We start from the raw sequence: 18,834 nt of genomic DNA, 5'->3' as shown, positions 1-18,834 counted from the left end.
GCTAGTATGATTCTAGGTATGCTATGTGTTGTGTGTTGTGATCAGCTACAACTCAATATATATAGTTACAAGAAAGATAATTGAATAAGAACTAGCCATAAAGGGCATTAATTGTCCTGGAGAGAATCTTGGAACGGTTACTCATTGTTATAAACGACTTGTAACTCCTTCCAACGTCTATAATCTTCAATTCTTTGACCAAGTCTTTAACTGTTGAGGATCCTTTATCCATAAAGGATCTTTATTCCTGAAAACAATCACCAAGAATAGCTTATCCACAAGGATCAAGAATACTGGCCCCAACACCCATTTGGTTTGTACTTAACTTTGTACACCTATTTCAAATCGATGGCCCGTTTCCCTTTTAGTAATTCTTCAAGTGTCCATGTGCCATTTTCTTCTAGAGCCTTGATTTCTTTCTTCAGGGCATTTTTCCACCTATGATCTTTCATGGCCTGAGCAAAGTGTTTTAGCTCATTTTGTGATTCAATGGTAGCCAAAAGAGCTTTATGTGAGTCTGAAAATTATTATAAGTAATAAAACTGGTTATGGGGTATACCATTGAGGATTGTTGATTTTTGTTGGGTTGTGCATGGCCTAAGGAAAGCGGGAGGCTAAAATCATAGTCGGAAAGATGCTTTTGGTTGTCTAATATTTCGTTTTTCTCTTTGCTGGCTAATATTTTCAACCAAATATTTAATGGGTTCAGTGTTTGTCGGACCTTCATTCGACCTAATATCAGAATCAGCATTGAAATCAAAATTATTCCCAATTTCTTCAATGGAATTGGAGCCACTGTAAAACCCATTATCAAACCTAGAAATTGGGCCATCATCGTGATCTTGGTTTTCTAGATGCAAAGGCAGATGAGAATTTATGTTGGGCTCAAGGTCTTAGGCATGCAAGTTTTCTCCGGGTTTGGGCTATGCTGTTCTAGATTTTCATTTTCTTGTGGCCCATTCTATGGGGAATTGAAAAACTTCTTCCTCCATATCCGAGCGGCTCATGTTTTTTATAAGGGAAAATTGGCTCAATGTATTTCACATCTCTTGAGACAACAATTTTGTCTCATTTCATATCATATATTTTGTATCCTTTGGTGCCCATTGGGTATCCTGAAAAAAAATACAGTCTCCCCCTTTCTACAAACTTATCACCCTTTGTCTCGATGTTTCTGTAGTAGGCAAGACATACAAAAACCCTTATATAATCATAATCAGGTTTTTGATTGTATAATACTTCATTGGGGGGGGGGGGTGTTGATTTTCAATAGCCTCATAAAGCAACTGATTAGCTATATAAGTGGCCGTCAATATGCATTCTTCCCAAAACTTGGTTTGGAGATTTGCTTCGAATCTTAAGGCACGAGTTGTTTCAAGTAGATGTCTATGCTTCCTTTCTACAACACCGTTTGTTGCGGCGTGTGTGGGCAGGTTGTTTCCAAGTACCTTCCTTTACGTAGAAGTTATGCATGTTGTTGGAAACGAACTCTCCACCACACCTAATTCTTTTTATTAGCTTATCAAACTATGTTTTCACCATCTTATGGAAATTAATCAAACACATACTAGCTTCACTTTTGTGTTTGGGTAGAAACACCTAGACAGCTCCACTAAAGTCATCAACAATAGTGAGAAATAACTAGCACATGTGAGAGACAATGCTCGATATTTCCCCAAATAGCATAATGTATTAAATCAAAACAGTCACTTTTTTTTATTGAACTAACTGGAAAAGGATGTGTTGTATGTTTAGCTTTAATACATGAATCACAAAATAATTTTTTTCTTTCAAAGAGTCTTTTAAAAAATCAACATTGCTAAGTTTAGAATTGGATGCATGACCTAAACAATTGTGCCATACATCAATGGCTGGTGCCATAGCCTATCTCTAGTTTCCCCCATCTCCATCTTGTAAAGGTCATCCTTGCATTTACCCGATCTAATCAATGTCCACGAATGTAATCATGCACAACAATAAATCAGGAAAGAATGTTACCACACATTGGAGATCATTTGATAATTTAGTGACAGACAACAAATTGCAATTAAAATCTGGCACGTGTATGACTCCTTGAATTGTTGTCCCATTGGGCAAAGTATGATCTTCTCTTCCTTTAACTACCACCCTCTCACTATTTGGTATGATCACTACAGTTCGTGTGATCTATGAACAAGGTTGTTTAGAACCATATCCACGTGGGTGATGTTATCCGTGGCTCTCGAATCAACCACCTAATTTTCTTTAGGATTAATGTTACCTGCTTGGTTAGCCATGGGAGTATAGGCAATATTAGCTACCGATCCTCCACTTGGCTTGTTCCTATTGCGAAACAAATTAACAATCTATTGGTATTATTCCTTTGTTAATCCGATATAGGGCTCGGTCAGAATTGACTAAAGAGGCTTTGGGTTTGTTTTTCTCTCCTTTCTTTCAAGGCCATCATTCGGGATATCCGATAAACTTACAACACCATTCAAGTGTATGACCGTCTCTATCACAAAAATTACAGTGGTCTTCGGAATCTATAGGGCCCTTTCTGTCCTTTGGACTATCTTTGGGTTTTTGTTGAAGTTATGTTTCACGGAGGACAACACCTAAAAAGCTAAGTTATGATTGATTTGACTTCCGATGTCGTTCCCAGATTTGGGGTTTCTGTCTCCGGCAATCGTGTGGGATGATGGAAAATAGATTAGAGTTTAAGATGGAACCCGTTCTAATACCATAAAACAAGATAATGGTACAGGGGGTCGATATTATTTCTCATTAGAACAAAAAAAGAATTACAAGAGATGTTTACATAAAATACAGATAAACAAGATCTTCTATAAAAATATAAAAAGAAAATAAGATAAATAAAATAAAATAATAAGTCCTCTTGTAATCAATCGAATATATCCTTTATAGGTACACTAGCCCATTTTCACCATTTCTATTTATAATTGCAATGGAGAAATTACTTGTTGCTACGCAATTAGCTTGTTGGATTCCTTACATGTTAAAAACCATAAATGGTAGCCCATTGATTTCACAACTAATCTATGCAGACGACTAAACTTTTATGGGGAATGGTGAACTTCCATTGATTAAAACTTGGATAGATTATTAGTTTATTACAATGGCTAAAGTTAAAATATAAAGGACAACAAAAATAATAAAGGTGAAAAGGAATTTAATCGATTAATAATAAATTTGAATGGTGGAGATTAATTTAAGAAAATAAATTTATTAAAATGGTATAAAGGTAATAACCCATTTTTTTACTTTCTCTTTCCACATGCAAGACACATGCCAATTTCCCCACCATTTTAAAACGTTCATAACTTTTTCATGCAACATTATTTTTTTTTTTTAAATTTCATCATAATAACAAGCGTTTTTTTATCTTTAACATGAGTACCATATTGTTATATAAAAATAAAAAAAATTAGTGGGGTTTTTTATATTGTGTTATTGGTTGTTCATTATGATTTTTAATTGGGTTTTTCTATGCATTGTGTTATAAATTTTGGTAATTGTGTTATCAGTTGATACTCATATTAAAGATAAAAATTAAAACAAAGATTACGTCATTATGTCTTTTTGTTTGTCATTATGTCTTTGTGCTCATCATTTGTCTTACTATTTATCATTGTGTTTTAGTCATTGTGTATTACGTTTATGTCATTGCGTAATATGTAGTTTCCATTGTATTTTACGTTTCAGGTTATTGTGTTATGTGTATTCACCATTGTGTTTTATGTTTCAGGCCATTGTTTATATGTATTTATTATTGTGTTTTACGTTTCATGTAATTGTGTAATATGTATTCATCATTGTGTTTTATGTATTTGATAATTTGTTGTTATTTAATCATTATATTTACGTATTATTATTACACAACCGTATTATTAGCATTTAAAAAAACACAATGACGAAAAAAACACGATGGCAAACAGAAAGACACAATAACCAAAAGACACAAAGTCACAATGACATAATATTTTTTTTTTAATTTTTATATAACAAAGTCATACTCATATTAAAGATAAAAAAAACGCTTGTTATTATGGTGAAATTTTTTTAAAAATATAATGTTGCATGAAAAAGTTATGGACGTTTTAAAATGATGGTGGAATTGAGATATGACTTGCAGGTGGTGAGAGAAAATATGTATTATTACTTTTATACCCTTTTACCTTTGGTCCCCACTTGACACATGCCAATCAACCATGGCTTTTCACACTTCTCATTTTTGTTGGCCTTTGTAGAATAACTCAACCAACGATGGGTAAAGTTATTACGATATAACTCAACCCTTATAACGATATAAGAGATATAAGAGCATTGTGAGAGAGTTTTGTAAATTGTATGGTATGATTATGAATGGTTGTGAGTAGAAGAGAGAGAATGTTATATGAGAAAGTTAAATTTGAGGTTTCACTGTTCACACCATATAATTTTTTAATATTTTCTAAAAGTGATTGTGAGTAAGTAAGAGAGAAAAGATAATGATAAAGGTAAAAAAAGTATTATTTAATTGAACAGAAGAAAGAAAATGCATTGATTATTAGTGTAATTATATAATATATATGGATATATAGTAAGGAATAGGCTGGAATGCTCTAAGAAATTAAAAATCAGTTATAATTATTGTTGGACATCAGTTTTTCGGTATCCTAAACAAGCGATATATTCATGATAACTTCAGGATATAGTATCCTCACAAACATCAGGTATCCTTAATATATTGCATAACTAACGGTTCAATCTCTTTTCTTTAATGTTTATCAGGTAGTGCAACGTTACCATGATCTCCTAAAGACTCGGTCCAGTCGCCAACTACTTCAGAAAACGTGGGGAGTTAACAGCTAGTTGGAAAGTAGTCTAGGTTTTCCTAGTTTTTAGGCATTTTTGTTAGCTTATTTTTGTATAAATTGAGCTATCTCCGGATCATTTCACACACAACAGTCACACTAGCAATAGCAATCTTCTGTAACACGATCCAACAAGAAAGAGCTCCATCACTTGTAACCTTTTTTGATCATTAATAAACTGGTGGTGATAGTTTTCACTGCCCGAGGTTTTTTTTCTTGTTATCCTCAGGATAATGGGTTTTTTCCTCGCAAAAAATACTTGTGTTACTTCATTTTTACGTTCATTTCATTCAAGCACCACACCTCACTTGCTAATTTGGTTACAAGATTACGCTTGTTGATTTTTCACCAAAACAATATATTTTTTATTGCATGTTTAAAACCGTTCTTGTTATAATAATAATAATAATAATAATAATAATAATAATAATAATAAGTAACCCTTTTCTTAATCAGAATAATAATAAGAGCCTTGCAAACAAAATGTACATTTTGAAAGTTAGCTTTAGGAAAGGAAAGAAAGGGAGAGGAGCCGATCTTCAAATATAGTGGGCCGATACATATGCTTGGTTTTATAAGAGCATACATAAACACTATCAAATACCTACACAAAATATGTTTGTCCCAAAATATATAGAGATCAAATTAGAAGGAACACTTTGAATTTAGCAAATTAATCCCCTAATATTAGCAATTGCAGAGTATAACACACTACATCCATCCTCGTCACCATCAACGTTGTCCACTTTCTCATAATCCAATTTGTAGCATATGCGTGTGAAACATTTGAACAAGTTGGTGGTAAAATTTGCACTATACAATCAATTGATGGCTCTTTCAATAATTACGTAAAGAATTTTATTATTCATGCGTGCATAATTAAAGTTAAAAATGTATTTATCCAAATCAACTTCACGGTTTCAGTAACCATGGTGATGAATTGGAAATTGTGGTGACGAATTGAAACCGACAACAATAGCCGATTAGAGACATCAACGGCGATGATAGATACATTTGTATTATTAAAAATCTGTAACTACATACACACATTAAAAGTGATAAGTACCTTTTCTTATACTTTGTCACCTAATACGTAATTATATTTAGTATTAGGTTATTGACCCGTGTATTACACGGGCAGAAATATCAAAAACCGTCCAAGTGTACGTATATATAATTTAAAACGACAACATTTTTTTAATATGTATTTTGAGACAGCAATATAATTTATAATTATAAGTCATATTCAAACGAAACATAATATTAAAAGACATGGAATTACAAAAAATGACATTACATAGTAAAATGTTTACAAACAAAATTTTAAACTTTAAAACATAAACTTCAAAAGGTACAAATTTTTACTTATAAACAATGTTCCTTGCTTTGCTTGCAACTTTCTCTTACTTATCTAAAATAAGTATTTATTTTTTGTTCGTCGCTACTCTTCACTCTTGATAAATCTACATAAAGTTGACCATGTGTAAAACGGGTCTTTAAAGTATGCCAACTCTTGCTAGAGACTGGCCTAGACTTTTGTTGATGATCATTGCAAAACCAAACTACAACAGGAAATTGTCTTCTCTAAATCTTAAACAGAAGCTTTTTTATCTGAAGGTGTCAATTATACATATATATATATATATGCTTATATATTTGAACAATTTGTAAATTTTGTATTTGTGTCAAATTATTTTAAATAAAGGTTATGTTTGTCGTTAACTCAATATAAAAATGCATTTTAATAATCACAAAATTAATAATTCATTTTAGTGAACATAACACCATCTGCCAAAAAACTAAAAATGGCTCCTTATTTTGTTTCATTCACTTAAACATTTTCAAATTTTCATAAAATAGATCGTTTTACTTTAAATAATTAATTTGTTATGAAAAATAATCCTATATATTTATTTAATTTTGCGTGATATAACAATATTCATAAATTAGATCATTTTACCTCGAATAATTAATTTGTTGTAAAAACCTGGTCTATATTAATGCATGTTACGACTTCTATACCCTTGGTCTATATTATGTAATTGATACACACCAAAACCGACCAATCATATCCTACTCATTAAATAAAGTTACCTCTTTTGACTATTCTGATTTAATAGTTTTTTTAAACAACTTGTTTTCACCCGAACTCATTATGATCATTATTACCCATTTTGACCTGAATCTAATTTGGCCTATCACTCCATCCAACACGACCCACTTGTTTAAAATAACATAAAAATTAAGAATGCATCATTAATGAATTTGCCTTTTAAGTTTATACTACAATCTAAAACAACTAGTTTTGACCCAAACTCGTTATCTTGGGAATTTCCGTCCATGGGAATTCTTAATTTGCCATTTACTGTATATTCTTTTCTGTGACAATCGTCAATTTCAGGTTAACTCCGTTAACTCAACTCCGTCAATTCAAACTTAAGATCACTGAATCTATAACGCACACCTCATTACATTTAAACTAGGGTTTAAATGACGCTTAACACTTACTACATGTGTAGTCTTTCGGGAATTGCATCGAAACGCAAACGAGTTGACGCAAACGATTGATGAATAAACGAAAAACGTCAAAACAGTAATTATGTGATAATTATGTGTTAGACTTATGTGTTATGTGATAACATGGTTATAAACGTTAACTCAAGATGTAAACATGTTAGTTTAAGCTAGTTAAGTAATACTTAGAAGTGGAGAGGCCAAAGTGTTACATAGATTATTATAAATAATAGTAATAACTAAACCCTAACTTATTTTCTTTCCCCCATAATCCCGATCGGAACCCACCCCCTTGGCTCCTTGGCTGCCGTCACTTATACACACACATACAACTAGGATTTCAAGCTTTTGATTGAAGACTAAGGTGCTAGGAAGGTATAATCGACTATCCTATGCATCCTTTATACTTAATTTTGATGATTAATGGGTTAATTGAAAACCCTAGATGGCCGATTCTATGTGTGTATGAAATTAATATGATTGTTGTTGATTTGATGATGATTTGATAACTAGATTGGATATTGTTACATGTTAATTGTTGTATCTTTGAATTGAGTTCAAACAAAAACCCTAATCATGTATGTAATGTATAATTGATGTGCATGGATAGTGTTTATGGAGTCTAGAGTGTTATATGAATGCATGATGGTTCATAGATAGTTAATATGTTGAGTTTCGATGCAAACAGTTTCTGGACAGATTGTGTTATTGATGTTTAAGTGACTGTAACGAAGTGTAAATGTGAAAATTGGTTGAGATTATTGATACTACAGTAAACTAGGTTGAGTCTAGTTTCTAAAGAATATAAACTTGTAATTTTTGGACAAGTAAAGGTTAACTTTTATGATTTTACAAAAACGTTGTGCAAAGCTGAGTTGTTAGACCTGCTGTTAGGTTGTTTTGTAAATGTTATATCTCATGAACTACGAGACCAATTGGGTTGGTTCCACTTCTGGAAGTTGACTTATTGAGTTAGGAACCTAACCCAAGTGGTCTTGCATTTATTGGATTTTTCGTTTAACGGGAATTTCAAATAACATTCTATTGCGCATGAATTTGACTGTTTTGAGTTTGATGTAATGATTTGATGATTGTGAGAAACCTATGTTGAATAAAAATATAATAAAATATGTTCTGGAAACCTAAGACATATATGCTTTTGTGATGATTTTTGGTAAATTAATTGTGATGCTATGATCGGTGAAATAGACTAGTTTTTCAAGTAGAATTTCTGTCTCGGTGAAACTAGCTGCTGAATGTTGTAAAAATACATGAAACATGATACTTGCTATATAATTGTTATGTTTTGACCAAATTACCCTTGCGGGGAATAATTGCTAATTGATTGTCATGATTTGACCAAATTGCCCTCATGGGGAATGATGGCTAGTTAATTGTTATGTGTTGACCAAATTGCCCTTTACGGGGAGTAATTGCTAGTGATGTACTTTATGAATACATGACACGTAAATAATTGCTTACACATGTAACGTATAACAAATACATTTGTTAAAGTCACACACAATTCACAAACGAAACACGAAACATGTTATGTGCATAGGTATTATGTGTCGGGTCTAGAGACTCGATAATATTCCGACACTTAGAAAAATCTCTTTGTTGTTTTAGAACGCTAGAGAGAGTTTTTCTGTGACGCGCATCTTGGTGATTTAATTTGGGAAATTCTTCGCAAACAGTGAGTTTCACTTTCCCCTTTTAAACTTTTTAAACGCTTTTCACTTGGGGGAGATAACATACTCCGAAACGCATTTAAGATTTTGTTAATATAAATTATATATCACTTGTAAAGACTAAGTGGCAAACGCGTTAACTAAAGTCCTTCATTCACATCGAACCGTTTAATATTGGATAATAGCGAGTCATTGTTGAGTAGTACTACTGGGTTTGACAAACCCCACCCAACGCTAAACTCGACTGGAGGTCGAGTGGGTGTAATCTTGACTAAACACATACCATGGTCTGGATGACCTGGTGGCAAGGCAAATGATAAACAGTCAGCTTCGGTGTCGAACACTTAGTGATACTTGTTTTATAGGCTAGCTACCTATAGATATATAATTGACATAACACTATCTGGTAACGCAAAACGCTGTAACGCAAAACGCTTAACGCAAAACGCTGAACGCAAACGCTAAACGCTTTATTTTATATAAACTTGTGAACTCACAAACCTTGTGTTGACACTTTTAGTATGTTATTCTCAGGTAGCCGAGGCGGGCGCGCGGGTTAGGATCATGCATTGCTTGAAACACTTTTAATTATGCAAACTTATTTTAAACTGTTATCATTGGGTTTTAAGTCGTCCTGCGTGACGCAACATTGGTTTATATGGTTTTACGCTTTCGCACTTATTTTCATTTAAACGTTTTTATGGTTTTATTATAACTAATGATTCCGATCATGTTAGTTCACACCCTCTGACGGTAAAACTCCGTTAGTGGATTTTGAGGGTGTGACATTTTCCTTCTGATCTCCAAATTTTAAATTTGATTTTGCAACATTGGTGCGCGTGTTTAATTTATGATAATTTACTAACAAAAGAAGCAAGAATAGAACAATTTATAGGAGCATAAGTGACTCGCCAGTGGAGAATAGCAATTTATCATATTCTACATCTAAAGCTTCAATTGCAAAGCAAAATTAGCAAATAATAAGAAAAGTAGTTCAATTTTAATTTAAAATTCATTGCAAATGCAGTTAATTCAATATGTGCAGATACCAAACAAAAATGTTATTAACAGAAAAGGTCAAACTTTAGGCAAAATTAATGCAAAAGTGAGAGGTCAGATTATGATTACCTCCAGATAAGAAACAATGACTTCTTCTAATATTAGTCCAACCAGTGATTCCAATTTGTCAATTCTAAACTCTTCAAAAACACCTAGAATTTGATAACATTATGGACACGAAGCATGTTAAATTGAGGGAAAGATACATATTCAAATAAGATAATTTGAAAATGGTGTGATTCGCGAACAGTGAGTTGGAGAGAAAAGAATGAAAATTAAGGTTATGAAACGTATACGGGTCCATAATTGGTTGTCTAGGAGAAAACCCATTCAATTAAATGATTATTATGATTTTAATTTTGAATTATTTCATTAGTAAAAAATTCTATAAGGGCTTATTATTTTTGAAATATAGTAAAATCAACCAATATGAATGAGTCAAAAATAATGTCTTTGATAGTATTTATTATATAGATTAAATGATTATAATGATTTTAATTTTGAATTATTTTATTAGTAACAAATTATATAAGGGCTTATTATTTTTAAAATATAGTAAAATCAACCAATAAGAATGATCCAAAATAAATTTTTTTAATAATATAATATAGATATTGCATATAAATATTTATTCAATTATCACACTTCTCTATTTAAATTTAGTTATGTATTAAATGTGTCCCTTTTTTTTTAAATACATAATAATATTAATAATTGAAAACGTTGTTGGAGTGGACATGAAATGGGGCTTTCTTTTGAATTTATAATCTTCAATAATTATTAAAGATAAGGGTTAGTAATGACATCATGGGCTTAGAATTCTTGATTATGAAATGGGACCCAAAACCCACTTAAAGCTTGGCAACTTGTGAATATTTTATCTTGTTTGAGGTGTAAATTGTAAAGCAAGTGCAAAGGGGGTAGCCAGAATATTTGTATGTCACTATATCTTGCCTTTTATTGGAAAAATATATTACCTTTTGGTCCTTTGAGTTATCTTCAAAATGCAAAAAGAACCTTGGGTTTTGAGATGATTCATTGGCATGATTTTATCTTGGATTTATATGAAAACTTCTTTCAAAGAAAGCTGCTACTTGTCAATATGTTCATGATAAATGCATTTATTATCTTAACTAATACTATGTATATTTTAGAAATATAATGTCTAGTGATTTTTTTTATAAGAATATGTGTAGTGGTTTTAACTAATTTTTTAATTTAAATGTCATCTAGGTACCATGTAGACAAAGATGAATTTACCTAAGCCATTTTTAAATCAAGTGTAGTGATTTTAACTAATTATAATTATTACCCAGTCATGTTTTCATTTAATTAATATATTTATTCAATAAAAAGAACAATTTAACTAATAATACCACAAAACAAAATATTATAACACTTTAATAAAATAAAAGTTACAAATACATAAGAAAAACAAAATGATACTTGTATAAGGAAAAAAAAAAGCTACTTTAAAATAAAAAAAAAATACTAGAACAATTTAAAAAGAATGAATACTCATTGCCATGATATTTGGCATGGATTTCATTCTTCATTCTCTCGAATATGCCATGATCTTAATTATAGAATAGTGCGTTTATTCAACTAGTAATGAGCCTCCACACGATTCTATTCTAGTGGTGGGCGTCGTCTAAGTGGTTCCAGTCTTGATGTTTGGTCGTGCTCGATTAAAAGTTTTACCCCCATCCGAACAATTTCGATTATCACCGTCTCATCCATCTCTTAAAGATCGAGATAAATAGTTGGGTAGTTGATCCATTTTTTTCATAAAATATGAAAGAATTAGAGAAGAGAGCATGGTTTAAACTTTATGATGCTATATTTATAGAAGGTTTTTATTTATAGTCAATTCTTTTTTTTTTTAATGAGTGGTATCCAATTTAATATATGGTATACAAACATCACGGGCGCCATGGGGTTGGCGTAGAAACATTTTAGCAACCATTTTAATAATCATGTAATAGTGCTTAGCAAAAACGTGACATCCACATCATCATTTTGGAGCCCCATTTCTTATCATTATTTGCAGTCTAAACTAGAGAAGTTATACATAGATGAAATTATGAAAGAAATGGGGAGATTGGGGAATGACTCTTTCATAATTTCATCTATGTTCAACTTTAACTTTGGCAACATGTTGATTGGCTAAGCACTATTACATGATTATTAAAAAACACCTTTTATTACCTTTCTATCTATTTTTTTAAGATCAAATAATATAAAGCATTATTATTCTGTAAATGGATGCACATGTTTTTTTGGATTTGAATGAGTTTGCTGTTAAAGAAGATGTTATTGAAGAACAAAGTGAAAACAAGAAAAAAAAATTTGTGATGAGTCATTTGTTGGTCAATGTTTTATAAGTGAAGAAGAGGCTTTTGTTTTTTTATCAAAATTATGCAAGAACGAATGGGTTTTCCGTTCGAAAAGGGAGGTTTGTGAACAAGAAAGGAGATAGGAAAAGAAGTGATTTTTTCGTTATCGTGAAGGAAAACCGGAGCCTAAAAAAGACTACAAAAAAAAATCAAGAAACAGAGGTTATGCAAGATGTGAATGTAAGGCCCACATGCGTATAACATTAAGAAGAATTAACGAAATTTTTCTAGAAGAATGACAAGTCACTAAGTTTATTGCGGAGCATAATCTTGTTTTGTTGTCTATTCAAGAGGTTCGTTTTTTACCATCTTACCGTAATATTACATTAGAAGATGAGAAACTTATACTTTTATTAAAAGAAGGAGGCTTGTCCGTTAAACAAATTATGCGGGTCATGGAGCTTGAAAAGAATGTAAGGCATGGAGAACTTTCTTTTCTTTAAAAGGATGTGTATAATTTTTTTACCAGAAATCAAATATTACATTCAAAGAATGATGTAAGAGAGCTTTTTGGATACTGTAAAAATGCTAAAAATGAAAATTTTAATTTTCAATATGCATTTAAACTAGATGACGAAAATATGCCAGAGCATATTTTTTGGTGTCATGCTCATTGTTTTGAACTTTACCAAAAATATGATGTTGTGGTATTTAATACTACATACAAGGTGAATTCATATGACATGCCATTTGGCATATTTGTGGGCATTGAAGAACCATATTATTTGGGTGTGCACTTCTCCGTAACGAACAACTAAAGACATTCGAATGGCTATTTAAAGTAACTATATTTATGTTTTGAATTTTGAAACTCTTTAGTATTAGTACATGACTTAAAATTTCTTAAACTTACTTTATTTTCAGAATTTTACTCTATTGATGAAAAAGTCACCGAAAATGATATTGACCGATCAAGATCCTTGGATGAAACAAGAAATTGAAACAAAGATGCCTCATACTAAACATGCATTTTGCATATGGCATATCACCAGTAAGTTTAGTAGTTGGTTTACTTCACTGTTAAAAAGTGAGTATTCAAGTTGGTGCACCGAGTTTTACAACTTATATAAGTTAGAGTCGGTTGAAGAATTTGAGCAACAATGGCCATTAGTAATTGCAAAACGAGAATAAGCATGTGACAGCGTTGTATCAAATTAAAACATTTTGGGTTCCAAGTTATCTTCATGGCTTTTTCTTTGGTGGCATGACAACTACTGGAGAATCTGAGAGTATAAATTCGCTTATAAAAATGTTTATATCTTCCCGTGCATGTTTAAGCGATTTTATTAGACAAGTGAGTACAAGTATTTAGTTTATTGCATTTTATTTTGTTTATTGTATTTTTTTAGTTCAAACATTTTTTTATTAATCTTTTTACTCATAATTTTATAGGTTGATCTTGCCATTGAAGATGTTGGGCAGAAACAAATGCATGATAGTATGTTAGCAAAATATCAAGAGCTGCATTTGAAATCATTATCACCGTTGGAAAAGCAAGGTTGCCAAGTGTTGACTCCATTTGCGTTCAAAAAGTTTCAAGATCAGCTTACTCTGGCGATTCAATATTCGGCATGTAAAGAAAATGACACAAGTTTTATTGTCAAGCATTACAAAGCGGCTCGATGGCATAAGGTGGTTTGGGATGGTAAGATTGCTGAATGCACTTGCAAAAACTTTGAATATGTCAAGATACTTTGTCGTCATGTCTTGAGTGTTCTTCTCCATACGGGTTGCTTTGAAATTCCTTTTAGTTATTGGCTATCACGATGGAGACGGGAAGAGGCTCAATTCAATAACGTCTCTCAATTACACCAAGAAGGAACTTCGGATTTTACATCATCTTTTGTAGAAAATAGTGATCCTATAACTAACGCAATTGAGTTGGTTCAATGCCTTGTTATCTCAAAAACAAAGGGACGACCTAAGCAAAACCGAATGAAAAGTGGAAAGGAATTAGCAAGACAAGTAAAATATTGTAGACTTTGTAGATTTTCTAGTCACAACTTCAGCACATGTCCAGAGCGGCATGCTTCTGATGATGCTAATAATGCTCAACAATTGGCTAAAAAAAAAGAAAACTTGAAATGCACGATGAAGTTGATTGATTGCAACCCCATCTTACATTATAAATGTTGAAAATGCCTTCTTTTGTTATCATATAATAATGAAATTACTTCTTCTTTTGGTTTTTAAACTTTTATATTTTAATATTAAAAAAGTCATTGTTAGTTTGGGTATATAAAAAAAGTCACTTTCATATTTGAGAAATTCTTTACATATAAATGAATAGAAAAATGATGGGAGATGAAAGAGTAAATTTGGAGGGAATTAGAAAAAAAATTATTTAGTAATCATCCATAGAGGGAATATTAATGAGGGAAGAATGAAAAATTAAATATGGTAATTTTTAAAAGATAAATACAATTAATATAAAATTTTAGTTTCAATAATAATATTCACCTAATAAATACTTCTTATATATGCTTTGTCCTTAGGGCACATGTTAGAAAATCCCATCATGTATTTACAAATGAATGCATAATTTTCTTAAATGAATCAAATGGTTTTTAAATATTTGATACTTTTATTTTAACCTATTGATATTTTAGTTAGTTGATAAACATGTGTTGAGTTATGTGCTCTTTCCTATAAATTACTAATTAAAAACAGCATAAAACATAACCCATCAAGAGACAAGTTGAAGCAGACAAATGTAAATGTTTAAAAATTGAGTAGTGATCGGAACATATAATTCATCAGTCAAAATCAAACGAAAATTCAAAGGTAGACACCCATATATAAGAAATAAAAAAATAATAATTATGTACCTAAAATATTATTTAATAAAAGAAATATTAGACAAATTTATTAATACAACGATCTTAGAGCATCTCTTTCACCTTAGAGCATCTCTTTCATGTCAAAACTTAACGCAGAAACACAGAGACAACCTCTCTCTTGTCACCACCTCATCCGTGCTTGTCTTCCCTCCCATCCCTCTCTATTACATATCGACTACAAATCTCTACAACATAAGTGAGTTTTGAAGATACTTTAATTTTATTATTCATCATGTAATTTTTATAATCATATTTTAACTCAAAATATGATTAGAATCATTTATTGAATTATTGATATGATAAATATTAAGATACCATGATGTTACATCAAGATTAGAACCAGAAACCACCCACTAACACTTTCTAAATCAAGATACATTATATGCAAGTTATATAACTTTTTTTATAACCATTATTGAAGTCACACTTTTTATATCTTACAAAACCACATAGCCATTATTCATACATTCTAAGTTCTATACCATATCACAAAACCATGATTACAATTTTTTCACCATGGATAAAACCCTTATTCTATAAACAAAATACTTGACAGTGACACTTTCAAACCTTATTTTATGGTTTTCCCAATTTGCCCTCAACGATATCCTATAAGCTGCTTCTTTGTACAAAATTACAAATGGAGGGGTTCCAGTTCCACACACAGGCTTTTAAAAGTAAAATGCACTTGTGATGGAAATTGAAGAGGGGCCTTTGGGGTAATTAAGTAAAACTCTAGGGGGCTGGCTGAATGATTTGTTTAACATTCTATAATTAGTCCACCCATAGGTGCTCGGTGGGGTATACCCTTTCTTCTCTTGGCTGTTCCGGCGGTCAACGGCGGCGTTGACGGAGTAAAGCTTTGAATTCTGGTCCGCCGGAGATGGCTGCCGGTGTAGTATGAGTCATCGGAATCCGACACCGCCATTATTAAATGCTTTTTCTCCGGCGAATTTTTCATGTTCTGTTTAAAATTCAATGATGTCCCCACAATCTAAGCAGTCAAAAACGGGAAATTTAATTATTTATTATTGAAGAATATATTTAAGAAAAAAAATTGATTCCGATTTAAGTTTTTATAATTTGAAGTTCAAAGTTCTCAAACAATCAATCATTCAATGTCCATATTCCCATTCCCATTCCCATTCCCACTCCCACTCATCAAAAAAGTCAAATTAATAAACCAAACTAAATAGGTGCTAATGTAGATACACCACCAGCCGTATAGGTATAATTTTGCAAAGTATAATTTGCAAACCACTTTGAATGATTCATAAAAAATCTTAATTTATTTTTATACAGGCTCATATGGCATTCTCTACATAGCATTCAGGCCTATAACGTTACACGACTAGTATGATACATGTAAAATGTGTACCGACCGTATTACATTTTTCACATATCATACGGCTCATTTGTTATATGGATCGTATAAGATTATATAGGCATCACAACTTTTCACACAACAAACCAACGTCAGATTGACCTTGTTATATGGACGTATAAGGTTATATAGACCGTACAACTTTTCACATAACAAACCAACGTCAGACTGATGGATGCCGATGAAGTTATAAAAATCATATAACTCTTTGTAGACACCTTATTTCATATTTATGCATCCCGGAAAACATTCTCCACATTTTCTATTTACGCTCGTATAAAAATGTTACACGGCCAAATTAAAATATTTAAATTCATAAAAAGTTGATGAAATCAAATTACCTTGCATCCAAGTGAGCAAAACCTGAAGGAATCAAGAAGCCCACGCTCACAAACTTCACACGTGTTGGTAACACCTTTGCCCGGCCTCGGCTGTGGACGTTCGTTCAAGAACACAACCTTCGCACTATTAATAACATAAGTTTGCACTGAACTAATATCCAAAAACTTTTGAATCTCAGACACCCTTATCACATCATGGTACGAGGACCTTCGTATCTACAAATCAATAAAAAAAAAATTTAACACATATTATTATATTAATATAAATAATCCAATCAAGAATTAAATTTAAAAATCATATTGACCCTTTCATTTGGATTAACCTTCACTTTTGGATAACATCGAAACAGAAGGCAAGCGGGCAACAAGCTGCGCCGCTACCCCTTTTGAATCGCAAAACCCAATATTTTAAAAACTACCTTTGCTGATCTGGAGTCATAACATTACTGTGCATGACCCGCTGAACACGGGTAAGTAACTAAGCAGGGAAACCAAAAATGTCAAAAGCAAAAGGAATAAATACATGTTGGTTGTTAAGATACGTCTTCTCATGTTTTATCACATTACCTAAAGGTGCTTTTAAAGCGGCTTGACCGACTGTGAAATTAGCACCCATTGTAAAATCAAACACAAAAGTAAATAATTTGAGATACCTGAATTGAGCGGTGATCTTGATGGTGATTGAGACAAATAGAACACAAAGGACCATTAATGCAGTCCAAACAGTACATGTTGCATTCGGACTTGTGCGAATCGGTGTGTAATTTGCATTGAACAAAGAAGGTTTCACGAAGCAGGGGCTTTAACCATGGTGGCCATTTGTGTTCTTCTTCAACATGTCCTCCGGCCTGTATTATTATAAACCTAGAATTTAAAAATCATCAAAAACATGACAAGATTATGTTACAAGATCGAGCTTACCATGATTCTACGGTTATGTGTGGAGGTGATGAAATGGGAATGGGGGTTTTTAGAAGTGGAGAGGTGTAAGGAGATGATGAATGTAGGAAAATAAATGTAGGAATTTAATGACATATTTTATATTTATATGGGTTATTTTATGAAAGACGACAATTCATTTATTTTAGTATAATGATTCGCCATAATTTGAAAGAAGAAAAGTTTTATTAAAAGAATATTATTATTAAATAAAATAGTATAATGTTATTAATAGCAAAATGTAACAAGCAACTACTAAATTTATAAAAGTTTCAAAGTTGAATGGTTTAGTAATGCACTACCATAATGATAACATCCCGTAGTTCTATTGTAACTTTATTTGTGTAATTCTAATAATTTTTTCTTCACTTAGTTTGTGTGATCTACCCATATTTTAATAAAGTAAAATAAATATAGACACTTGTCATGTTTTTGTTGATTCTCACAATGTTTTCCCTTTAAAACTAATTTACCATAATATATGCAATAAATCAATAATTATTCACTTTCCTTTTATATTATATTTATATAATATCTATATATTTTTATAAATATAAATATTAACATATCATTTTACTACATATTTTAAAATACTTGTTGAATTTCAAAAATCAACAACAAATCATGTTTCTTAAATGAAAATTGTTTCGGGTTTTTTATGGAACTTAAATTTGATATTATGGGTCAAAAGTTGGTAAATAGATTATTTGGTACAAATTAACTACATTTAGGTCAAAATTTGTTACGGGTCAAAAATGAAAATTTTGAGTATTTTTAAAAGTTTGAGAATGCAAAATAGATTTATCGTCAAATT

The 18,834-nt window shown here is 31.5% G+C and overlaps 2 protein-coding genes across 2 annotated transcripts; one reads left to right on the top strand and one right to left on the bottom strand.

Annotated features, from left to right (window-relative positions):
• Positions 1-12,381: 12,381 nt before the first annotated feature.
• On the top strand, positions 12,382-14,652 carry LOC143541351 (protein FAR1-RELATED SEQUENCE 11-like). Its single transcript, XM_077034191.1, has 3 exons — positions 12,382-12,489; positions 13,381-13,626; positions 13,909-14,652. The coding sequence occupies exons 1-3, from the start codon at positions 12,382-12,384 to the stop codon at positions 14,650-14,652; spliced, it is 1,098 nt and encodes a 365-aa protein (XP_076890306.1).
• A 1,147-nt stretch (positions 14,653-15,799) lies between these two features.
• Positions 15,800-17,930, bottom strand: LOC143541359 (protein RGF1 INDUCIBLE TRANSCRIPTION FACTOR 1-like). Its single transcript, XM_077034198.1, has 3 exons — positions 17,735-17,930; positions 17,082-17,297; positions 15,800-16,350 (listed from the first exon to the last, which is right to left on the bottom strand). The coding sequence occupies exons 1-3, from the start codon at positions 17,810-17,812 to the stop codon at positions 16,117-16,119; spliced, it is 528 nt and encodes a 175-aa protein (XP_076890313.1). The 5' UTR covers positions 17,813-17,930; the 3' UTR covers positions 15,800-16,116.
• Positions 17,931-18,834: the final 904 nt, after the last annotated feature.

This window comes from Bidens hawaiensis, unplaced genomic scaffold (genome assembly GCF_021521415.1).
Source record: "Bidens hawaiensis isolate Kalapana, Puna unplaced genomic scaffold, B.hawaiensis_p1.1 tig00012555_1, whole genome shotgun sequence".
Taxonomy (NCBI): Eukaryota; Viridiplantae; Streptophyta; class Magnoliopsida; order Asterales; family Asteraceae; genus Bidens; species Bidens hawaiensis.
This window is presented reverse-complemented; position numbering and strand designations above follow the sequence as displayed.